Source organism: Anopheles bellator, chromosome X (assembly GCF_943735745.2).
Source record: "Anopheles bellator chromosome X, idAnoBellAS_SP24_06.2, whole genome shotgun sequence".
In the NCBI taxonomy this organism is placed as follows: domain Eukaryota; kingdom Metazoa; phylum Arthropoda; class Insecta; order Diptera; family Culicidae; genus Anopheles; species Anopheles bellator.
The window spans coordinates 7,200,741-7,226,203 of NC_071287.1; the positions used below are offsets into that span (position 1 = coordinate 7,200,741).

At 46.6% G+C, this 25,463-nt stretch overlaps 3 protein-coding genes across 3 annotated transcripts; 1 reads left to right on the top strand and 2 right to left on the bottom strand.

Moving 5' to 3' along the window:
* Nucleotides 1-319: 319 nt before the first annotated feature.
* LOC131213419 (E3 ubiquitin-protein ligase UBR1) lies at nucleotides 320-11,902 on the bottom strand. Its single transcript, XM_058207455.1, has 11 exons — nucleotides 11,734-11,902; nucleotides 11,478-11,654; nucleotides 9,745-9,899; nucleotides 9,420-9,632; nucleotides 9,043-9,293; nucleotides 7,217-8,917; nucleotides 7,015-7,126; nucleotides 6,815-6,943; nucleotides 6,060-6,209; nucleotides 5,800-5,972; nucleotides 320-5,649 (listed from the first exon to the last, which is right to left on the bottom strand). Exons 1-11 carry the CDS (start codon nucleotides 11,900-11,902, stop codon nucleotides 3,048-3,050), a joined length of 5,832 nt encoding a protein of 1,943 aa, XP_058063438.1. The 3' UTR covers nucleotides 320-3,047.
* Nucleotides 11,903-14,538: 2,636 nt separating this feature from the next.
* On the top strand, nucleotides 14,539-15,637 carry LOC131213353 (NADH-quinone oxidoreductase subunit B 2-like). The gene is made up of 2 exons (XM_058207379.1): nucleotides 14,539-14,680; nucleotides 14,777-15,637. The coding sequence occupies exon 2, from the start codon at nucleotides 14,816-14,818 to the stop codon at nucleotides 15,443-15,445; it is 630 nt and encodes a 209-aa protein (XP_058063362.1). The 5' UTR covers nucleotides 14,539-14,680; nucleotides 14,777-14,815; the 3' UTR covers nucleotides 15,446-15,637.
* A 2,334-nt stretch (nucleotides 15,638-17,971) lies between these two features.
* Nucleotides 17,972-25,156, bottom strand: LOC131213421 (adenomatous polyposis coli protein-like). Its single transcript, XM_058207458.1, has 4 exons — nucleotides 21,170-25,156; nucleotides 20,880-21,113; nucleotides 19,632-20,798; nucleotides 17,972-19,393 (listed from the first exon to the last, which is right to left on the bottom strand). Exons 1-4 carry the CDS (start codon nucleotides 25,154-25,156, stop codon nucleotides 18,413-18,415), a joined length of 6,369 nt encoding a protein of 2,122 aa, XP_058063441.1. The 3' UTR covers nucleotides 17,972-18,412.
* Nucleotides 25,157-25,463: the final 307 nt, after the last annotated feature.

Genomic DNA, 25,463 nt, shown 5'->3' on the forward strand with positions numbered 1-25,463 from the left:
GTTCAATGAACAGCAGCAGGCTAAGATAGCCACATAACTTGTACCGGAACGGTTATCTGCCAGCAGCAAAAACCTCACAGCGACCGGTGGCCACCACCAGCGGCGGCACCGAGCCCGAACCTTTCGTAGTTGTTGACCACGTTCCAACCGTCTTATCACGCCGCTTTCGAGAACCAAAGGCTAGCTCGTGTGACAATGCCTAGCGTTACCGATGTCTCTACCAACGGGGGTTACAAGTATGATATTCCTCAGCTTTTCGGATTTTCTCACCTCTTTGGCAGTGCCTTTGAACTCATGGACAAGGATTCTTCTCGTTCGAAGTTAACCGTTTATTTAAGGACAAGTTACAATAGCTGCTAATCTAACAACCGATCGTAATTGTATATGTGTATCATACAATATCATTGTTATCAATGTTAGCTTCAGGTTAATTGCTACGTGCTCCACTAAAAACACGACCTGAAACAAGCAGTTAAAAAATGAGATGGTAACAAGACACGTTTCACACGATAAAGTTTACTGCGTAACTTTCGCGTTGGTGACACTTACGAATTCTTTTTGTCTTTTCCTTTCTCCCAAATAACTTCTGTTTTACTAAGCTTCTACGCTTCTTCTCTTTTCATGCATCGGTTTTGTTCATACCTTCGTAATTTGGAGCAATCAAACGTGAAATGATCGTAGGTTCCATTATCATTCTTCTCTATAAACTGATTTCAGTAATCTAGTTTGAAATTGATGACATTTTTTAATTGCATCAAATGAACTTGGATCATGGTACAATAGCGCGAACATACGATCTTAGATCCGCTAGTTTCAAAAACTGCAAAACCAAGCTGGTCGCGACATCATTTAACCATCTGAGTCTCGTTTTCATTCTAGCAAACTTTCTCCCTACTCATTTACAATTTACATACATACAAACATACATGTCCTCGTATACCATCTAGTCTTGGATCGTCTTTATCGATGATGTAGACAATTGCGACATCAATGCAAAACCTGCTAAGATCCATCGCACCTTTAAGTTCAAATTTTTGAGAAACATATACTTATAATTCAAGAAACACAGAAAAAACCGACGTAAACATAGTTCAGTTGCAATAGATATATAAAAAACAATTTTTGAAAAACACAATAAGAAAACGATAACGACAAATGTAATAGCCCCACGATGTCCAGCAAATGTAATAGCCCCAAAATGATCGCTTTTAAATGTGAACTTTTCCAGATTGTTCTCCTGCTCGTGGGCACCCTAAATATAAGACTAAGACTACGGTGGCTGCTTCTACTAATTTTTCTTGGTTTGGTTTTCGACTTACGAATTGTGGTTTACGACTCCCTCGACTCCTGCCTCTGCGTTAACTGAAATGAACTTGAGTCAACCTACAATATCTGTCCCTTTTCTTCTCTCTACACGCACGGATACTGAGCTGTTCAAATTACAAAATATTGTAATTTATATGAAAAAAATATACATAAATAAATAGTACCTTTATAGGGCCATACTATCCGCAAAACGACGGTATACTGTCTATTTGGCGTACTGTGACGAGCTGTTTTTCTTTTGGAAGAAATAAAAGTTATGGTTTTTGGTAGCACCTATTGAACGCAGTGACCCTAACCATACACCTTGCCCATTCCTGCCATGCCGTAACGCTACAAACCTATCATGTGTGGCCAGACGAGCAGCCGCGCGGGTGGCTGAAGCCGTGACCAAACAACTGACACAGGAGGGATCGCCTTTGGGCGCAGCATCGCCTGACTAGGCGCCCACAGACACTTTGTAAGCGACACAGTAGCTCTGGATCCGGAAGAGGCTACTGGGCGGCGGGTGACCAGGGCAACACAGCGTGTGACTGGCTCAGATGGGGTCATCTCAAGGGCGATGCCCAAGCAGCCCACAAGGGAAGCACACCACAATGAACGGCAAGCAATGGCCGATAGGGCCGAGTTAACTAGACAAAGAACAACTGCAGTGTATAGTGTCTAGCAATTTCCCCTCGAGCTCTGCTAGCTAGCAACAAATTAACAAACAGCAACAACTAGCAAAAAAGGAAAATCCAGTAAGCAGTTACCATAAACAATAGTATAGTGGGAATATCAAGAAGGTTCAAGAGGTTTCAAAAAAAAATAATAATAAAGAAAATAAAATATGATTTCAACCACACAACTGTGCCGATCGTTAAATAATTTGCGATTCTACCTAAATTAAAACATAACTTTTTCAACGCTGTCATAGCACGCTAAACTAACGTTACCAACCTGATGTTTTTATTATCATTTGAGAGAAGTTAAACAAGAAGCTTCTTTCATCACTGAATTCGTTTTGCTGATAGTATAGTAGCCTATCAGACATTGACCTTAAACAGTTTTCGCCAAAGCAGTTCGTTTCTATCTTCCATCTAAACAATTGCCACAGAAAAATAATGTAAAAAATGGTGAATAAGAGAACTAGAGATGTATATAAAAGATGCCGCTGTGTGGACAGAATAGAATAAACGGAGAAGGAGAGAAAAAGAAAGGGAGCGAAAACATTGTAAGATATGCTGGAAGGAAAATAAGAAAAATATGGCAATGTAGATAGAACCACTGATAGTGATAGTGATAGCGATAAGATAGAACCACTTTGAGATCATACAAGGGAAGATCTGTGAGCAAAACCAAAATCTCCAACTGGTAAACCGACTACAAATGAAAAACCTCTTTATAACTGGGCAGCATAACCAAATACCTTGGTTTGTCCACGTAACTCCATTCGGAATACTTTCAGCCATGTTTCACTGGCACTCTTCCTTGTTCACAGCAACAAACAATTGTTTCTGAAATTCAAAGCTCTGCCAGTTACATCTGTGTACGTGGTCAGCACACTGTCGAATGTCAAAAGATTAGTAAGAATATCAAGAGGGTTTAACAGGTTTTAACAAAAATATAAAAAAACAAGCTGGATGGACAAGCAGAGTGCTGATTGGCCACCCATGAATCTGGCAGTGCTCAGAAACGATTGCAGCTTGGTGTGCACCAGGAGCTACCACTTGTGAGCTAGTCTCTTACAGGTTTTGCCATTGAGTTGCGAAAAGTGTTTGCTGAACTTCGCTGCGTCGCGTAATTTCCTCATGTAATCCGTGACTTAACCACGTCAGGTGAAGCTTCCGGTAGCGTTCCTTGCACAGTCGCAGTGGGTTGCCCCGACGCAGCCCCTGGTCCGTTTCCCCGTAGGCGTCCAGGTATGGGGCCGGTACGAAGCAACCTTTGTTGATCCCGAGCAGAAGTATTTCGGCGTCGCGCACGCGCAGAAATATCCCGATGCCGGCGCCGCATTCGTACGTGTGGTAAGTACACGAGCCGACCAGGCTTTTGTCCAACTCCTTTTGGCAGCAGAACGACTGAGAACAGAGGATTTCACCGCACACCAGGCACATAGTCGGGTTGCGCGAATCGTCTCGGATGTTGTTCGGGCACATGAAAAGTGACACACTGTTGATCAGATCGCTGTAATCGTCTGGAAGATCGATCAGCTGGCGCACCGGCGGCCCACCGGGTCGGAGGAACATTGCACTGGCCAACAGTTGCTCGTCACGGGCGTTGCGCATGCGATTGATCTGCTCTAAATTGCACATTGCCAAATCCGACATGAAGTGTAACGATGCAGCGTGCGGGCGGAAATAGCTCAAAGGATCCGCCTCAATGCCTAGGTATGTTACCATCAGGGAGAAATCTTGCTGTATATCACCGGTGCACTTCGGTAACTCAACGTCGGTGATACCGTGGAACAACAGGCAGCAGCAGCGGAGCAGTGTTTGGCTTTGAGTGCGGATGTCACGCAAGATATATCGTACTATTTGCCGTTCCCAGGCCGCATTCTCGCGCTCGCGCTGATTATGCTCATGGACGCCCTCCGTTATTTCACTTTCAGTAAATGGCTCGTAATGGATATTGAAGTCCCTGAATAGGTACAGAAGGTTTTTCATCGCTTGCTGGTCTGCTTCGCTTACAGGTTCATCATCGACTACCTTCGTTCGGTCGTCATTTTGCATATCACTTCCGTCCAAAGCGGAACCGGTGGCCGTGGTCTCCTTGTCGGCGTCAGCAGCACCGGTTCCGATTTTGCCACATGCTGATGTTACGAGCGTACGCAACACGTTAAGAAGAAAGACCGCCTGAACGATTGACCGATCGAGTTCATCACCTTTCGGAATGCGCTCGGTTGGCATGGTACAAAAGAGTACGCGCCGGGTTGCAAACAAGCACGTGTTGAGGATACCGAAAAAGTCCCAATCGAAGAACGAAGCAGACTGCTTGTGCCCGAACAGTGTCTCGTACAGGTCGACGAGATAGTTCAACATACTTGGACGGTACGAAACAGTGTGCATTATCGAGCCGAGCACGCACGACACGCGCACCAGCCCGCGCAGACAGCTTGAGTAACGTATCGAGAGCTCCGAACCAAGCGGCCGATCCATCACACGCAGCAACATTTCGAGCGATTTAATGGTGTAGGAGCAGGCGAGCCACACGGACAGATAATTATTGAAGTGCTTGGCGACGGGAGGTATGGTTGTCACCTCACCGACAGCCATGCAAAACTTGTGGAGATAGTCTTGAATGTCGGTGTCAAACAAGTGCTCGGACTGGGCAATGGCTTGCGGACTCATCGGTGGTATGAGCCGAATCTTTGGGTACCTCATCTCCAGTTTTGCCAACACTGTGGTGCGCAGCGGTTCCGTCGTTAGTTCGCTCCACTCGATGCCGTCCAATGCGAGGGGATCCTCTTCGACCTCACCGGGCACCACCTCTTCACTACCGATTCCGTCAAACTCGCCCATAATTGCGTCGTCGCTTCCGCCATTTTCGTGTTGAGGTTGCTGATCTTCTTCTTCCTCTTCGTCAAGAATCTCATCTTCATCCATCGACACGGTGGTATCAAGCGATGAGCTGCCGTTGGTGCTGCTGGAAGTATTGGCGGCGTTTTGTTGGGTGGGGGAAGCCGGCATCGTCATATCCGGCAGCACGTACTGATCGGCGGCCGGATTTTCGGCCGAGTGGTGCGATGCGGGCCGCGCCTGAGTTTTGTTTTTCTGCGTCATTTCCAACTTCATGTAAAACAAAAAGTCCGTCATGTAGTTGTACCAAGTTTCAAAATCAAACTGCTGTGGCATCCGGCGGCACGCGTCACGGACCTCGGGCAGGCACAGCCCGCCATCATTCACGCCGATTGCATCGAGCGGGGGAATGAGCGGTAGGAGACAGTTGCTCAGAAAACGACACAAGGGGCAGAGAAACTCGCGCTTTTCGACGTCGAACAAAAGCGGCGTTCGATTGCGGTAAGGGCGTCGACTTTCCTTCATTATCTCATTGTTAAAGTATTGTTCAAAGCAATCGGCGTGCATCACGTGGCCGCAAGTGCTGATGTGTGGGGAAGGGTGAATGTCCGTCTCAATGTACTGCAACTGACCCTCCTCGTTGGTTTGTTGGTAGCGGGAAAGAACGGAAGAGCGCTGAACAAACGCGGCATAGACCATACACGTGGTATTGCGAGCAGACAGCACAGATTCCTCCGAACACAGAATACAAGTATAACGGTGCGACACAGCCCCTTCCGTTGACCGAACATCTGCGCGCTCTGGACCCATGCAAACGGGGATAGAGGATGTGGGAGTCGGAGTCGGTTCGGTCGGTGCAGCATCTTCCACTGCAGTGGTTGCTACTGCAGCTGCTTTTGGCGGCTGTCGTTGGATATTTTGCTCGGTCGCCGCTCGCCCTGTAGCTGTAGTACATGATGATGACGAAGCCGAACCGGATGTGGATGGTACCCAGTCCATATCTTCCTCGACTGGTGCATCTGCCAGGGCTTCTTCGTGCTCAAACATAGCCGCGTTCGCGTTGATGAAGCTAATTTGAGCATGGTGCATTTGTGCCAAGATTTCGGCGCGACGTTTGGCCGCCAGCTTCGCACGCTGCTCCTTCTCCACCTGCTCCGCATTGTGCTGTGTTATAGTAGTGACGGTGGCAGTATTGGTATCGCTTGTATTGATGGTAGTGGACGCGGATGTCTCGTTTACCGGCGTCTCGCTATCCTCCTGGGATGAAGATGCTGGTACGCCCAGCTCAATTTCTTCCTTGATCGAATCCATTTGCAAAGTTTTGTTTTTCGTTTCGAGTGCTTTGTAGCGTTGAATTATCCAGCGCAATAGATCGCGCTGCGATTCGACCTGTCGGGTTGTAATAATAACAAAAATAGAAACATCAACACAAACGTCCTTGCAAACTGCAAACTAAAAAAAATAATCAAAATTTCTGCAAAGTTCTAATGAAACTTCCAAATTATGTTCAAACACAAACCCCCCTATTATGAAACTCGAACCGTCATTTGAGTTCATTTTGCTATAGCTTTCTCTTTTTGCCTTCTCTCTTGCTGTATTCTACTTTCTCTGTTACTGTGTTCACTTGATCGTTCCAGTTCTCGATTCGAGTTTCATAATAGGGGGGATATTCAGGAATCGCAAACAAAGCCTTTATAATTAGCTAGTATTAAGTATGATCTTTTTATCGAATTTAAAAATGGCATTTTACACATATTTTGTAATTTATTAATTACAGAAAACTGTAACTGCGGGGACAGACGATGCGTAACGTTATGTTTTTGTTTCAGATCGCTAAACGCGATAGAAGGTGAAAAATTTATCAAAGCCATCTGCTTGAAAATAACAGATTATTTGTCGATTGATTTAATACCAAGTATAAGTTGCTCAACAAACCAAGATAATAATATAATATATGGAAAACTTGGTGAATCAAACATAAGAACTTCACTTACACGTTGACTCATGGCGAGTTCCTCTAGCATCCAAAGAAGATTGATCTTTTGACTACGTTCGCAAAACTTTAGATACGGATAGTATCCAGTCTCTTCCTCCTGAATTGCGTATCCAATCAAGTGCAGCAGCTGTAAAATAGCAACAAATCAAATGAATACATCGAAATCTGACTTTTTTCCAAACGGTAATTTTTACTTACGCGTTGTAGTTGTCCCTCAGAAAAGCTGATCGCCTTCAGATCCAGGGCTCGGGTCAGCACTACATTCATAACCTCTAGCATCACGTCGCATTGCAGTATGTTAGGTATAATGCTGTACACATTGAAAGAACAATCAGTAAAGATATCGCGAAAAGGTAGGTACTATTGCTGGAGAAAAAATTGGCAAACTGAGCACAATTACCTAAACGGTTCCGTTAGCTTCGGCAGGGCTGGAGGTGGACAGCACACTAGCTCGTTTCGTTCCTTACATCGATTGCGTTGCGTTTCCTCCGACTTTGATTTGTCTTCTTTCGTGTAGTGATAGAAGTAGAGATTGTACCAACCGTAGTATTCAGGTTTCAACCGGTAAACACCCTTTTTTCCAGTTGCTGTAGCCCTTTCGAATACCGCCACATCCTCGATGACCGATTCAATCGCTGTCTCGCTATACTTATCTTCGTTCAGAGCCCGGTTTAACTCCGAGTGCAAGTGTGGCTTGATACAAAGCTGTTGTACGATTTCCTTTTTGATTCGATCATTTTCAGTGACCGCTCCCACTCCTGGAACATATCGCTCACCAACGATCGCAATGAGCAGCTCAAGAAACTCGTCTACCAAGTTAACCGTTTGTCGCACATAGTCCTCCTCGACCATCGCTGCTTCCGCTAAGCGCCTTGGTGCCTCGGGTTGATCATTCTCTAACCAATGTAGCAACTTGAACTTGTTCAGAACATGAATCAGAAATTCATTCGCCTCGATTAACGATGCGCCAATCTGCAGGATCACAATATCCCGATCAAGCATCTCGTACCGGCACTTAACGTTGCGATAAAAATAAATCTGATTCAACAAGGCATATCCATTCCTGCGCCACATCCCGGCATATACTTGCGAAATCATTGTACGTGTGCACAGGACAGGTTCAATTATACGTTCGGGAGTCGGGCGCTCAGGGCAATTTGGCGCAATGGTATCGTAAGTCAAACCGTAGCGTTCAATTTCGAGGTATAGCCCAGCCAGAAAACGGGTTAACGGCAGATGCACCGATACCGGCCTCGACGACACGTCGTATGTAAGACAGGAGGCGCCATGGTTCGCCACTTCCCGAGTGACCACGTTCATTTCATGCACTATGAATTTTACTTCCGTAAGCGCGGTTAGCAGCATTCGATACACCTTCACCAACACAATACGATCAGTGGCGCACCATTCTAGCACAAGCGTGATTAGATGCGACAATTTCAGGTGAAGCGTGAATGCTGTCTCCCACTCCGGTTCGTACTCCATATGCTGCCCAACCTGACGCGTTACAGCGTCCATACCTTGCATGCATTTCAACAGACGTATCAATATCTGCACACCATGCAGAAAACCGGCACGCAGCTCCTGTGTCCACGTGCCTTCCTCTGGCCGGAAACTAAGCAGATATTTCAGATCGATTAGTATGTAGGCCGAACGTTTGAACACGTTCATTGAAGAGGTGTTTTTTGCAAACTGCAGTTGCCTGTTTTTGATGTGCTTCTCAATTGATTCGGCGTAGAACGTGTGCATTAGCTTGAAGAAGGCCGACTCATAAGCGATCAAATAGTGTGCGATCGTCGGAACGGTAAAGAGCTGCACGCTTAACGAAACGATCGAAAACGAGTGATAGTGGTCGTCGCGGATAAAGTCCTGCATCAGGGGTGCGTAATGGCGCGTAAAGACCACTGCAAGATTTTTTTTGTTTTCATACTCCATGAGCATGCCCGAGATGAGCAGCCGGTGCCAGCAGGTGCGGGCCGATTTCCAGAGATTGTGGTCGTTGCTCATGATGATCTTCAAGTTACACGGTGTAAACGGCTCACAGACCAGAGCGGCAAAAATGTTACGGAACGTGCTGTGAAGCGACAAAAACTCCTGCATCCTGTTGGAAAGCAGAATAAAAACAGTTGTAGTAAAACGTTTGAATTTGAAGCATTATTGAAAATCGTAAGCGTCATCTTTAAAATCAAAGAGACCGCTACTTCGGTCCAGATTGGCCCTACCAACCAGCACAAGATCTGCATAGCCAGGTGCTGACAAGCCACCTCATTTCGGTGGAGAACTGTCACCTTCAGCGGGGAAGGTTTCATACCCATCGACGACCGTATTGCCTTGGTTTCAATATCCTCCTTCAATTTACGACAGACCTCAAAGGGGGCACACTTGACTACGGCACGTCCCTCCCGATCAATACTGGTCACATAATCGACCGCTTCTTTCTGCGAACATTTTACAATCGACGTCAACGTTTGTATGACCTGTGTGATTTGTTGGCAGAGACGATGATAACAGAAAAACCAACGAAAAAAGAGCGCAGAAGTGAAATGTGTCAATTATTTCTTCAACTGGTTTTGTAGAAGAGGAGGAGTCAGTTCATCACTCACCTGCTCGAACGTGTGCGTTTCGTCATTATAGAGTATCGTGCAGTGGGAGTTCTCTTCGTCGTCTAGCTCGACCAGATTACCGTCACTGTGCATCTGAAGCACACGCATGCAATAATGCAGTATGACACGAAACACGAATCGACAGCGGCCCTGTACCGATTCGGGTAGTGGCGCTGTTTGTTGCTGCGATGCGCCTTGATCAGAATTACTTTGCTACAAGAAGAAAAAAACATTAAAGCATTACAATGCACCTTAACAAAACAAAAAAATTGGAATGGTTTCGACAAGATAACGATCCTTTTGCGTTTTATGTTTCTATACTTACGCCATGTCCTTCACAGACGGGATCTTTTTTCCATGCTTCTTGATCACCACAATCACAGCAACCACCACCACCCGATGTAGCCATCTTGTATTTATGCAGTCGGTGGGTTGACTTTTTAAAACATGATGAACATAGCACACAAGTGGCATCCATGCCTGTGAGCCACGATCGACATCGCACAACAGAGAGAAGAAAATCATGGACAAGAAGATACATACAGGGAAATGAGAATTGTGGTATATGAGAATTGTGGTACGCTAGTAAGACGCTGTACTAATAACGAACAGTCTAGTATAAGGCGGAAACTGAGCTTCTTCGTGTTCTGCACTGCAACAGCTGGGTCCTCGCGTTTTCAAGCGGTCTTTGAGCCTAATGCCTCCTTTGTCTTTCTGGACTGCCTAAGATGGATAGTTATGGTACTGCATGACCGCTAGTGAGAATGAATCGAATCATAAAATGATACATAAATGATATGATACATGATAATGATATGATAAAATGATACATGACGAATCATAAAATGATACGATCGCTACAAAATGGAAGATACAGAGTGCAGAGAAAACTCTGCTCGAGAAATAGCAAAAAACGAATATTTGGCAAGAGGGATTTTTCAACAAGAGTCTCCAACAAAAAGTTAAGCCCCGTTACACTAGAGCGAACATGTCTATTAACTGTTGACTGTAGACTATGATAGTACGCTGAAGAAATTCGAGATCGGTCCGTCGACCAAGAGACACAACTGCCGAACCCTCGCTCTCTTCTTGGCCAGCTTTCGTTTTTGTTGTTATATTATTATAGACTTTCAGCGCAGGGCTTCATTCGTCTCTCGCCAGCTCTCGTAACGAACGTACGTCTTACGGCACCCCGCTAATAATACGCGTGACGCTTAACAACCGCGCGATCGCACTTTTTGTACGTGCCAGGTGCACTTTAAAAACGGCCTACCGCTAAATAAACTGACACGCAATTGTGAAATCGAAGTAAGCTGCAGTACATTCAGTTTCGGTAGCCCAAACGCTCTTATTGGTTGAATGATATGTTCAATGTCCCTACACTGATGGCTGACAGCGATCGTCATGCAGTTATGTTGGTGATAACGAAAACGTTGATTTACATCCTTAATCGTTATTTAAGGATTTCAGCACCCCCATACATTTTATTGCTCTAACTTCATATAGCATTGATGATGTGGTGCTAGTAATCAATCGACTATAATATAAACAAATAAGGACGACGGAGTAAGGTTCGACAAAACAACAAGCATATAGAATCGTAACTATTGAAGAGTTCTAAAAAAGAGCGAAAGAAGATTCGAGCTGGTTGAATGCGACGATTGAATTAGAACATTTACTGTTTGGTTGAATGCTGTGTTGTGTTGATGTCACCGCCCAAATGTTGTTATCTGATTGGTTGCAATCGTTTCTACGTTATCAGTCGGAAACGTTATCAAGAGAGACCGTAACTGTTTTTCCTGTAACTATATAGTTGTATAGTGAAAGAATCAGACATTACGATGATGTTCCCAGGATGTGCAATTCTGCGTCATGTGCACCAAATGCTTCGCTAAAATGTGGTTGAAATCAAGTCTACGTCATTGTAGCCGAATACGTTATAACGAGGAAACAGAGAAGCATTCCGAAATAAAATTGTGCCAACCGTTACCAGTTGCAATTCAAAAGAAGCCACATTTCCTATCCTTTCAACTCGACTGTCCTTAGTTCGCTACTCACTGCATTCACGGCAGCTGTAGGTAGGTTCCCCGATTTTAAACACTCGACCGCACACGGATGATACGTTTTGGGTGCCCTTCAGCTTTTCGATGAAATGTTCCGGATCGTCGCTGATGAAACCCTCCAACAACTGAATAACCTTGGTCCGGGCACTCGCATCATCGTACACGAACGTTCCTGGAAAAGTTACTATTACGATAGACACGTTTCGATTTAGTAGTTGTTGATTTTAGTATTGCTAACGGCTGGTGCTTACCTCCTGTCGGAACATGAACCGATGGGGCGATTTGTTGGTCGAAGTGAAGCAACGATTTGGCGACATTCGAGAAGTGTAGATGAATGTCGGAATCCTGCAGACTCCGATTTTCGTACTCCTGCTTCCATTTTATGATTTCCAACAACATGTCTGGATCACTGTAAGTCATTGTTGGGCTATCAAAGGAAAAAAAATGCATAAAAAATGTCAGAGAAACGAACAATAAAAACGCACCACCCGTTTTTTTTCTTTCCATCGAACGTTTGAGATATACGGTTAGTGAGTGTGAGCAGGAGAAAAGAAAACACACACTCCGAGACCCCCCACTGTTGGCTGCACATCCCCCAGCGCGTGAACCAGCGCATGAAGCTAGGAAAAGTCCGTACGCATCGCACGCAATCGAGCAAAATCGGTTTCATGAAAATCGGGAGAAGCACTTTCTACGAAAACATTCTGAACGGGTTACAATAACGTCGTAGTTGGCTCTTTGTTTCCGTACCGAGCAAGCAAGGACGGAAACTTCAATGGTTCGAAGAAAAAAAAACCTACCTTTGGCCTACCTAATATGTCGATTCACGACTTTGTCTAATGCACACTGCACAAAGAGGGAAAGTAACAGTATATGCTGCGAAATTTTATATTCCAAATCGGTAGCTTCTGAAATGCGCCGTCACCCACAATGAAATTCCGTTGTTCGTTGCAACAACATCCCTACACGTACACGGCTTAAATTTGTGCGCCCTTGTCTTTATGGTTGTCCCGATTTTTTCTGTGTCCTACGAATAATTGGTCGCAACACTAACTTTGCCTTTTTCTCACTCCTGCTTACCTTGGCTCAAAGCGATACATCCCAGCCGAGAACATAGTACTGATTGATGATAAAATACTGCTTGCACTCAACGGTCATTGATGGTGTTGCACCACAAATACTGCCAATGCCTCATTTACATTAGGCCGTCTATACATCGCTATGACTTCAACCAATCAGAGTCGCTCTCATCGTTCGTCTAAAGCCCTAGGTCGAAACTCCATCGTGGCATTGAAGGCAGGTTCACGTATTACGACACGTGGGCTCTGTATTGCTGCTTTCTTGCAGTGGTGTTTTCGAAGTTTTGATCGCATCATCTTGAATCAGCAATTGATAATGTGTGATTGTGTTACTCGGAAATATTTAAATATTTAGCTAGAAAATGCTTTGTTTATTTCACATGAACATGCCGAATGTTCACAACCCGAGTAGGATTTCTGTTTGACAGGTGCAGGTCTGCTGTCGACAAGCTTTTTGTAATGATAGAGCCGTTGGCTACCCAGGGGGTATCGGTGGTTTATTGGTTTCGTTGGACCGTGTACGTACCCCAAGGAGCAACTATGTCCGTTTTACCGTCCTAACGGTAAACCGTCGGACGGCCTAAAACAGCAGTAACAGACGATTGTTAAAAAGCCCCGTTTATGGCATTGGTATTTTATTGCTATAAAATATAAATAAACTATAAACTTTAGTGAAAATTATAGCTCATGCAAAATATTCAAATCTACCAAGTCTGTTTCCGTATCGCATTGGCTCATCTGTTGTTAAAACGAGTTTAGTCCGGTTATTCGTCGATATTGCGGAGAATCCTACGGGACACGTTATAAACCTACACGACCTATGTAGTATGTACCGTACTTTTACAAATCACACTAAACAGCAAGCGACCAACGAACTAAACTAACCTGCGGTGTGGTGCATAGTTAGGTAAGCACATAACCAAACTTCACTACTGCTAACGAGTCGGTCGTAAGCGTGCATTTCCTCAAAGCCAGCTAGATTTTCCCAACACTATTAAGGCTTGTGCACACAGAAACTGAAATGAACTGAACTGAACGTAGCGTAGCGAGCGACGCGTAAAAACGCGTTGTCTTGTATGGGATTGTATGGGACCCTTCACACCGGTGTCGACGTCAACTTCGTACTGCGACGACGAATCTGTATAAAAAGACAACTCTACTTTGGTGTCGCTTACAAACTTTGGCCAAGTTTCGTATACTTGGTTTGGGCGGCGAAGAACGCTGAGTGTGTGCGTTTGATGTCCGTCATCGGACGACGACAACCGTCCGTTTTGCCGTCGTCAGCGCTGTTTGCCGTCTATCCGAAAGCTCGTGGCTTGGGTTTCCCCAACCCAAAAGCCCATATCTGCCGAATTTAATTCAATTTGCTCGAAAACAATCCAAATTATACTGAATTTTTTAGCAGTTATGTTATTATTATTATTATTACAGTTATTATTTCTAGCAGTTACACAGCCAAACATTCATTTTTAAATATGTAGATTTTGTTGTTCTGCTTTCCCACGGGAACAAGAGCTTTCGGATCGCTGGTCGGTCGCAAGCTCGATCGAATTAACTGTCACTGGGGAGCTACATGAGGCGTAAGAACTAGCGTAAAATTAATTTGTAATGTCAAATCGTTTACGCTTCGTGTGGCAGCAAAAATATGCAAACGAAATGTCAAACGTGTTTACGTTCGTGTTTTTGATCCGAGAAATAGAAATAGAATAGAAGAGAAATAGAAGAGAAATAAATTGATTTCTGAATATTTTTTTCTTGTTTTTTCGATTTTGTTGCTATACCAGCAAATAAGAACTTAAATTATCCTCTGTTTGTAAGCAAAGCGTATGCAAAAAGTATTTACGCTCGGGTTTACGCCTCGGCCGACCCGTGAAGGTTTTGACAGAGGCGCAGCAGTTTGGCATTAATCTGTAATGTCAAAATAATTACGTTACGCCTCATGTAGCCCCCCAGTGAGACGGTTATTATTTGAGTCTGCTGTCAAATTGACGGACGTGTAAGAGTGAGTGTGTGTTATTTTTATGAACAATAGCAAGTTTTTCGTCCACTTCATGCTTATGTAAATTCGAACCATCCGAAACCCGGCCACATTTTCGTCGCACTTTGTCCGGTGCAATAGGTACGTTGTAGTTTCCTTTGTGAAATGCGACGTCCGGTGCTGCTTTTGGGCTAGCAATACCCATTAATGCTTGGTTCTCTGTGCGTTGTGTTCCAGACTTATCTCTGCGGCCAGTGCTTCATCATCAATCACACGATGCTGGCAGTCCGTCCGCTGTTGTCGAAGGCACTTTGGCTGCCGTCAATCAACGGGGCCATCCAGGTGGTGCCACTGCGATCGAAGGCCACCATGCCGGTGGTGCAGAATGATAAACCCGAGAAACTACCGTACAGTCCGTTCGGTACGAAGCAGTCAAGCTGGGCGGATTGGACTGTGGCTCGATTGGATGATGTGCTCAACTGGGGCCGAAAGGGTTCGATTTGGCCACTCACGTTCGGACTGGCATGTTGCGCGGTGGAAATGATGCACATCGCCGCCCCACGATACGATATGGACCGTTTTGGAGTGGTGTTTCGGGCATCGCCACGCCAAGCAGATGTCATTATCGTAGCTGGAACGCTAACAAACAAAATGGCACCAGCGTTGCGAAAGGTATACGATCAAATGCCGGAACCCCGCTGGGTCATTTCGATGGGAAGCTGCGCGAACGGCGGTGGGTATTACCATTATTCGTACTCAGTCGTGCGTGGCTGCGACCGTATCATACCGGTCGATATTTACGTACCGGGTTGCCCGCCGACTGCTGAAGCGCTACTGTACGGAGTGCTGCAGTTGCAGAAGAAGGTAAAGCGCATGAAGACGGTGCAGATGTGGTATCGCAAATAGACCGTTGACCGACACTGCGGTGCGCATCAATATGGTGCAAATTGTAGAATAGAAAGTATGGCCGACCAAACCGCTGGGGTGGTGCGTAAATGTTTGATTTCGAATCAATATGATTACGTGGCCATGATTACCTATGATTGTAAAAACTCTAATCGTGTTATGTTAATAAAAAATAACTAATTTCAAAACGAATTTCGAATGGAAACAATAACCGGGACAACAATGTTAGATTTATAAAATCGATTTTCGAAGCTTGTGGCGTTCTGGAACTCTAGAACAAGCCAATCTAGCGCCATCGAATAATAACATTTTAGTCTGAGGGAAATAACCCTTAGGACTCACTCAAAATACTACCCGAGTATGTGGTAAGTGGGGATTCTCAATTTTTTTTTAGGGGTTCATAGAATTGTTTTTTGCCTTTGTGTATTAATGTGTGCTATAAACTTTCGAGTTCAAACTCTGCAACTCGAAATGAAAATTTGCACTTTTTCACTTGCACATCCAATTCCAATATATCCCATTTGGCTGTTCACAAGAACGATATCGTTTCCGCAGTTCTCATCAAACGGTCGTACATCATGGCAATACACTCTGTCAACTTTCTATAGCCGCACCCATATTTTTAACGTATCTTTTCCCCTTTCTTGAGAAGTTTACTTACTTTACCTGTATCGTATTTGGTTGATAAAAAGCTAGAAATCATAAAACTTCAATCAAACGGAATGGTTTTATTCATAAATTTTCCTACTTAAAAAAGTCTCCAGAAAATGTCTCAAGTCAAAACCAGAAAATGAATCGAAAGGACGGTTTGGGAGATACGTTAAAAATGTAATTTGCGTAAATGCGGCTATATGAATTTGACAGAGTGTATTACTTATAGCATCTTGCTATTGTTATAATTATTCTCCATTTCTCCACTGCTGCCGATTGTTAGTTCGAGTAGCAAATTTACTTTGAACCAGACATGCTTTTATGTAAAAAAAACGTTTCAGGATGATGTACGACTATATCGGCGATGTGACTAAACTATTACATGTTTTCAAATACCCTTGTTGGTTTTTCGATTTCAGACTATATTTATTAGTTTTCAAATTGTATGATAGAAGCAAACACAATGGACTTAATGCCGCTAGTTCTGTTCTACGTACGGTCGCTAATTAGTACATAATTTACCAACGTTTTACCCAAGGCTTACCTGAAATGCCTAATTTGAGCTTCGTTAATTTCTGTATGGCCACTTATTTCATCTGTCAGAAGACCAGAGCTTTGTTTCCATCCTCTTATTTTTTAGACTGAAATGAATGCACAGGATTTAAGCTGACGTCTTGAGAAGTTTACTTACTACATAAGTAACGAACACCCTTTTTTATATGATCCCTTGTAGTGGTGCATACGGCCGATCGAACAGTGACAATGCCGCTGTCTGGCCTGGCCAATGCTGTCAATGCCAATTTTTCGTTTTTTCCTAGAGCCATTTGAGATTGGTTTTATATCTTTGATGAGGTTTAGTAGGCATGACAGCTAATCTCTGCTGCTTACGGCGTCCAGTCTAGCATTTGTTTTATATTTCATGTAAGTTTTTTCGAATGCTAAGGCCCACCTTCCCCTATTTTCGCAAATTCCTATATTTATCAACTTTTGATGATATCGACGTTCGAGATCGAGTTGTGTAGAAATGCACCGCAGGCATTGGCTGACGAACGGCAGCTTCTGATTGTTCTCCGCTCATACACGTCATATTTCACTAACTTATGGCAGCATACATTTCTACACTGCTGACACTGCATTAGTTGGCTAGCTATTCTAAAGTCGGAAGGACTCAATCATATCAACATCCTCTGATTTGGTCTTGTTGATCAGCCATGAAAAAAATGCTTGGCGAGGTTGTCGTGCTTTCCCTGCACATGAGAGCGTTTAGAAGACTCTCAGTCGTTGAGAGCGAAGTCGTTTAGACACGTCATAGATTGCCTAAGCATGGTGCACTACCATGATCTCGTCGATACCGATGAGGAATAGTAACGGAAATAATATACATCTCTGCCGAACACTGGCAACTGTCCGGACAGGATCTTCATTCTGCATGAGAACGCCTGATACTCCGCTTCAATGACTAAGTCGCTTCTATCTGTATACCCTTGTGTCTCAAAGCATCCCACGGATTTGCACGATAAGCTTGGTTAGAGCTTGTTTGTAATCAATGAAAACTAAATACAGAGATTCTTGGAATTCATTAATTTACTGTAGAATGATGCGGAACGTATTCTAATATATTCTATTCATGCCAGCTGCCTGGCTCGCAGGTAGAATTTCTTGCTAGAATCATGCATTCGAGTCCGAATTAGAAACGCTGAATACGTGCAAATTAGAAGAATACTCGATAGCCGAATATGGATCATTTGTAACATCTATGAAACTACAGCGTAATGCCTTCGCTATTAACCGACAGCGTTTCAGGTGGGACACGCATAGCTCCATCACTTAATTCAGTTTTAAACTCTATTTTTCACATATTTCATCCATCCGTTCATTGAGTTAGCAAGTTTTGGGTGAAGATGGCTCATACTCATCACTAACATAATTTAATGTGTAATTGGATATGCTTTTGTATATGTACGTATCATATTGCTTGATCGAAACATCATGTGTTGGGCATTCGAAACACCGCGTTTGATCGCACAATAAGAGCGGGGACAATGGTAATGAAGGTTAGATATGGCAGTACAGGACCCGTGTGATGTCTCGACTCATTCATTTAAAACATCACTGCAGAAAGGAAACGCTGAACAATAGTGTACAGTTTTTCCCGACTTATGGGAAAGAACCTGCTCGAGTCATGCCATTTTGAGGTGTCATTACCGTGGTGGGATTTTATTTTCTTAGAGAGTATGCACTTACGAAAATGTAATGGGGAAATAATTTAGCTATTATCCGCAAGAATTCTGTCTGCTAGGCTGTTTGTGCTCGAATTTAAAAATTTCCGTACATCGGGAGAGACATCTTGGGAATCCGTTCGGTAGCCGTCGTATGTTCGACGACGGCTATTGACTGGTTGGATTGCCGATGAGTGTCTGTCACTACGCTTCCTGCGTTAGCAACACCACCGCATTGAGCCGGTGTAGGAACACGACGCTTTAGAATCCAGGATGAGACGGGCAAGTGCGGACCGTTTGTTACAACCTTCGGTCGATCGAATACGAAAGTTCGTTGACGTAGTTTGGCCGACACTTCCGTGTTATCTATTCCTCCACTCGCTGTTGGAAGTTTGTTCTTAGTCTTTTCGAACGGAGCAGCAAGCGCTGAACATCCTATATCTCCCGCCATATTCGGTTTTGAGCGACTGCCTTGTTCCCCCGGTCCAATTGCGGGACGTGCTTTGGCTGCCATGGGCGTAGCGTTCGTCTTTCGTTTGAAGATAGCCTCTCCCGGCAGAGTAGGGGGCCGATGTTTAGAACTAACGGATGCTGAAGTGGTTGCTAACATAGCTGGAACCAATGACTTGCGTTTACTTTTCTCTTCAAACAAGGCAGACGCTGCTCGCGTCCGGTCGACATTAACTGTTGTGGCAGAAACGCTAAGCCGTCGTTTGCCAGAGTCAGTCACGGAACCCAACGTAGGTTTTGATTTTAGCACTTGTGTTGTCGTGGTAAATTTCGTATCACGAATAGAGAGTTTGTCAAGTTTTTGCGATGTTGGTGATGCTGCTGACACGTTACCATACCGCTTACGGTCTTCTCCGGTTGATGGCTTTGGTTTGGGTTCGATGGTAGTGGCACCTGCAGTGCGACCGGTACATGGTGTAGGAGTAGGACGTGAAACAGCGGTAGCGGTCTTCACTATGCACAGTGCAGGCCGGTGTCTTATCTGGCCTGGTTTGGTCACTGATGACCTACGCGAAAGTTGTTTAGGTAGTTTGGTGAGGTGTTTCGATGGTCGACTGGTGGTTACATTCTGCACAGGGGATTTAAAAGAATTAAATACCATTGCATTATAACAAAATTCATGCCCATACGATATTGCATGTGACGTAAACTTAATAAGACGTGGTAATATCGATTTTAATGTTTACATTCAAGGGGGCTTACACTTCCCATGCTTTGCTGTTAGGTTTAAAGTACCGTTGTGCACAACTGACGCAAGCACGATTAGATCTCGGTTTTTGTCAAACAAAGACAAAAATCGAACTTACCTTCGGTATTGCTGTCCTCGCTCCCCCGCTCTTTTCCATCCCATCATCGCTCTGCTTTGCTACGCTGTTACCGTCGTCGGCTACCGGGCGGAAGTATTGAGTGCGAGACACCAGCCGCTCGGTAAGACGCTCGACGGATTGCAGCATCTGTTTTGGATCTTTGTGCTTTTCAATCGCGACCGCCGTATGTGGCTGTTTTTCAGCCTGCTCACACCCATTCGCTACCGACGCCGAACGGTCGCCCGATGCCTTCGGACCGCCGCTCGTCGGCGCCACGTGTATGCCACTGGTGGCGGTAATGGCGGCGGAATGAAGCCGCACTTGCCGGTTGTACCGTAAGTTCATCCACTCGCTGCTCGGTAATAAGCGCACGGTGATGTTGTCGTGATCCAAGCCGCTGCCGCTGATGGTTATGATGGCGTTCGTGCTGGTGTTCACCGTGCTCTTGCAGTGGTTGCTGCTGACGGAATTGCGGATGTTGTTGATAGCGGTAGGCTGATAGCGTCGCGAAGGAGCCGGTATGTTCGTGGACGATCTTAACGCCGCCACCGGTCCCACCGCTGGCTTCACTTTCGCCGATGTTCCGAGTGGATGTGTGGTTTGCCAGCTTGCCTGGCGCTCTACTACGCCTGCTGATGCTTCGGCGGCACCGGCAACCGTTAACATCACAGGCGTAGTTTGCACGTTTTTTGGCCTCTGGAACTTTCTGACGCGCACGGTTTCACAACTGGCCGTCGGCGGAGGATAGGAGCTCGACGAAGAATAGGGGGCGATATGCGATCGTCTTGCTCCACCAGGAGCTTTCTGTGTGTTCGAATCCTGCGTCACTGCAGTACCACTCGTGCCAGACGTCCGGGACTTTCCTTGCATCCCGACGTGGATGCACTCAGCCAGCAGCTCATAATCATCATCGTGCCGGTCAGACAAACTTTCCGCTGGCTCCGGCTCGCGCTGGTACGAAATGGTACCGTACAGCATACCGGCTTGAAACTCGTACCCGGTGATCGGTCCATATTCCGTCATCATGCCACCCTTCATCCCCGTCTCGATGGCCTGTTCGAGCAACGAATCGTTTTGTGGATCGTTGGCGAATATCGAATCGATCGAATCCATCGAATCGTCATCGGCGGCATCGTCGGCAGAGTTATTTATGTGACCGGCTGCTGCCTCCGTCGTCACCAACAATCCGATTCCAGACGATCCAGTTTGAGAACTAGATTCCATGTTGGCGGATGATCTGCTTGCCACTTGCATCATCGGGAGACGCGATCCGCTATGCTGGGCCTTAGAGCCGATGCCTGCGGCAATCGCTTCGTCGAGTATATGATCATCATTGTCGGACTCCAGTGACAGTGAGCTCAATGAATCGTGCGTAGCGCTCAATGTTGAATGTTCTTGATTATCTTCCAATCTAGGGAGAAGAAATAATTTCGATAAGAACGAAACATCAAACATCCTGCAATGGGCTAGCTTTAAACCCGTCTGAACCGTCAACTCATCGCATGTGTGAAAACTAACCTTTCCTGTGTCAGTAGCACATTTGTCTCGGAAGCAACTGTCAGATCGGAGAGTCCGGAAGCGATGGAAAAATTGCACGGACTATTTTCCACGTGAAACGGATTTAGCTCATCAGTGGCCAGTAATGTTGGCAGTGCTGTCGTTCGCATCATCCGGAATAAGTGTTCATTTTCATATGGCAACGACCTCCTGTCCGTACCTCGATCCGGAGGCTTATATTTGCCTTCTGCCGGTGGCTGCTGCTTCGGTTTCGACATTCCAGTTCTTATGCACTCCTCGACCAACTGGTCGCTGTTTTCAGCCATGCCCCCGGAAGTACTATCGTCCGAATCATTGCCTTGCCCATGCACCTGGTCGGAAGGCAACACTCCGTTCGGTACTTGCTTCTCGAGTTCGCTGCTCTGGTTGCCCGGCGTTCCGGGCGCGGCTGGAAATGGCAGCTGCGGCGAAATTCTCGAGGCCGTCACGGACTTATTCTTTTTCGTTGTCGCATTACGAGCTACCACACTGCTCATGCCAATGCTGATGCAAGAAGCCAGCAGCTCGTCATCACCTCCTGCGTCCGAATCTCCATCGGAAACGTTTCCTCCTTCAATGCCATTAGACCCCATTGTTACGAGGGTCGCTGGATGTGGAAGTACTGGCGGAGGGCGCGCACCAGAATCCACCAACGGTGCTATCGTCATCGCCATACCTTTAGATGTGCCCTGCTCGCCTCTGTTATCCTTCAAATGTTGACCTATTGCACCGTCCACTTTTTTGGCTTCGTCCCCTTCGATGCTAAGGTTACTAAGGCTTGTAGAGCACGAGAACAGCGCCGGTGTGTGTGTGACTTGAAAATTGACATTCACGGCTTCCGCAAACGTATCTTTCGATATCGGTACAGCTTCGTGCGGGTTCTCCGACTCTGGTATCTCACCAACCATCATCACTACAGCCGCTGTTTCATCCTTCGCTTGTTCCTCACCAGCGCACTGCTTTGAAACAAGGATGTTTTCTCGCGCCGTTTCACCGAGCCCCGCCGCACGATGTGGCGAGTGGGCGATCGTTTGCGTGGGAGAGTCTGGTAGTTCGGACGGTGAAATTACGCCCGACGCTAGTCGGCTGAACTCGCTCACGATCGAGCTCTTGTCGTCGGTACAGACAGGTTCCGCACTCGACAGTGAACCCATCGAACTGGTACGCGAAAACATCAGAGGAGTTTCTTCCGCTGTGTTGAGAAAGGAAACCGATTTGACAGCGGCCGAGTCTGTGGCGGAAGCGTTGGCGGCGCCGACACTGGGCGTGGGCATCGAGTCTATAGGATCGAGAACGGTTGGTGGAGCCGTCGGTGTCCCTTTGCCAACTCCCCGTTCCCCAGCGTCCTCCTTGAACACCTCCGTCGCCATCTCAGCATCATCGAGCTCGTGGATAGTGAGAGAATCGTCGCGACTAAAATCGGGCGTTCCTTCTTCGCAATAGTTATACGGTTTGTCAGGCGTGTTGCTCCCGAGATCATCAGTACGGCCGACACTAACAACCGCAGGACCAGCACCGGCCACGCTCATTCGTTGGCTGATCGGAATAGGATTCGATTTGTGGACTGCCGTCGTTTTCACACTCGGCGCTGCTACCATCCGCAGATCGCTCATCGATGTTGCGCTCGAAATAATCTGCGGAGTACCCTCGGTATAGTAACATTTGACTGAATCCTCCGGTATGAGCATGCCGACCACCGCGTCAGCCTGGTATGGTTTTTCACAGTGCTCTACTCGGTCCTCTACACCAGGCTCGCCATCCTGTTCTGCGTTCCCTTCGTCCGAATCTGACTGGTTTTCTGCATAGCGCAATGAGTAGTCTGTTAGTTGATCGATGTCCGTCTCCTGGTAGTCGTACGAAGGAGTCTGCTGCAAGTCTTCCAGCAGTCCATAGCTGATCGACTGTTGCGACGGTACTGGCTCTGGAGAGCGTACGGACGTGTCACTCTCGTTTTCCGTCTGATCGAAGCCTTCCACCTCGCTCTTTACCAGTTCACGCTCCTCTCCTCCTTCGTCCTCCTTCTCCTGCATCGACATCACTAAATCCTCCATCTGCACTTTCACTTCATCATCATCATCCGTCTCCAGTTCGTCCTCTTCCGTTCGCTCTACCGAAGCATTTGGTTTGGCAAAGAAAGCACTCTCCAGCTGCTCTTGCTCAATCGCACGCTGCTTTCGAACGTTTAGACTGGGCAATTCTTTCTGGGCTTCGAACGCGTTCAGTGGCACCGCCGTCGATGCCACCGCCATTTTCGAGGCCGCGTGGTAATGATCCCCATTCTCGTCAGCCACCAGGGTCACAGTTCCTGGGCACGGCCCACGAAGGTGCGGCTGGTGCTGTAAGTTTCGCAGCGCCAACCGAGAACCGCTCGAGATGATGTTGTGCTTGCTGTAAATGAGTGACCGCAGCATCGATATGGCACCGTTTTCCCTCAAGAACAGTTGATCCTCAGGGCTGCCACTGGAAAGATTGCCGAGTGTACCGCAGGCATTGCTTACCACCGTCAGACTGGGCGATTTCAGCTGATCAAGCAAAATCTTCAGACAGCCTTTTCGCCGCAACACTTGCCGGTAGCTGTCAGATTGCGCGATGTGGTTCGAAATGTTGCGCAGGATGCCACCAGCGTTCTCTACGATAGCCATCGTCTTGCTCGGTGCGTCGTAGGTGAGCAAATCGGTCAGAAACTCTAGCGCTCCCTCGACCTCACAGATTCTCGACCGATTATGTGCACAGTGGTTGGACAGGTTCCACAGCGCGGAAAGAATCGATTTCAGCGTGTTCTCCACTGTGCAGTGCATGGCGGCCTCCGTTAGGATGCGTACTGTGCCGATTTCGGCCAGCGTTTGCTTGGTTACGGTATCGGCCCGCCAGGACAAGTTGCGCAGAACGGAGGCGGTAACCTGGACCAGCTCGATGCGGGCGAGTTGTGCGATGAGTGCCTGCATAAAATCCCGGTTAGCACACAGCAGTGCCTTGTTGTTACCCTGGCCAAATGTTAGATTCGTCAGCACCATGCTCGCGTAGCGGCGCAGCTCGATGCACTTGGGCGATACGTCCGTGGCCGTGCCATGTACGAGATGGTCGAGCTGGATTAGTGACGCGATGGTTTGCAGTGCCCCGAACTGACACATCGCCCGTCGGTGTTCCTCGTCGTAGCTTATCTTTGCCATGGTACAGATCGCCTGTATCGGTCGCCGTTCCTGTTCTTCCGGTACATTGGCTGCTGGCCGTTGCTTTGTTTTGAATTCGTCCTGCACCATAGTAGCATGCTGTTCCTTCAGCATTTCGGCGTAATCGATGAGATGGTCCACTAGGCGAAGGACTTTCAACTCGCGTCGTGCACCATTTCGCTCACCGTTGGCACGAATCACATTTACCAGCGCCAGCCGCGCATTCTTGCGCGCATGTTCGTTCGGATCGTTGTGGATGATATGCACCAGCATCGGTACACACCCGGCCCGCCGTAGGGCGGCACACTTTTCGTCACTGCGCGACAGCTCCAGGAACTTGTTCGACATCTCCAACACGTTCGTTGACCCTAGCATGGCGAGCAGCGAATAGACACACTCCATTTTCGGGCCAACTTCCGAGCCGACCACCGGGTGCAGCTGAGACCCGTTTCGTGCCGAGCGAACGCGCTCCTTCATCGGCCACGTGCCACCGAAAGGCGATGGTTTCGGGTACACGACGGGTACAGTATCGCAGGATGAGTTCATCTGATGAGCTAGGTCATCCATGGGCACCTCTTTGCCATTATTTGGAAGATATCGGAACTGGCTCACGACCGGCACTGTGGGCGATGGTAACGAAGCGCCAAGGGTTGGCTCTTGCCGGTCCTCTAGTTCGCCCGGCGATTTGTTGTCGTAATCGAGAAAGTGTGGTTTCCGCGACAGTCGCTCATCGGCCAGCTGGTCGTCAAGAATCTCCAGCTCCGCCATGCACCTCTCGAGCTCGCGCTCATCTAGCGAGGAAGGTGCTGGCGGTGACATCCTTTGCATCAGATCGGATTCACGGTCGAAAGTTGCAGGTTGGGACATTTCAGTGCGTAGTTGCTGCTTTTGCAGCTTTTCTCGAAGTTTGTTAAGCGGTTTATTTCTTCTTTGTCGGACAATTTGATAGAAGGGCACGAGTAGTTGTTGCGAACACCACAAAATGATGCTCTTCTACAACCGAACATTGCACAGCAAGTTACGTTCTGTCGCTGGTTCCGCTCCTATGCGCGACTCGCGACTGTTCGTGGTTCCACCATTTTTACTCTGTTTTTGCGGAACCTGCCATTGATTTCTGGGACTTGGG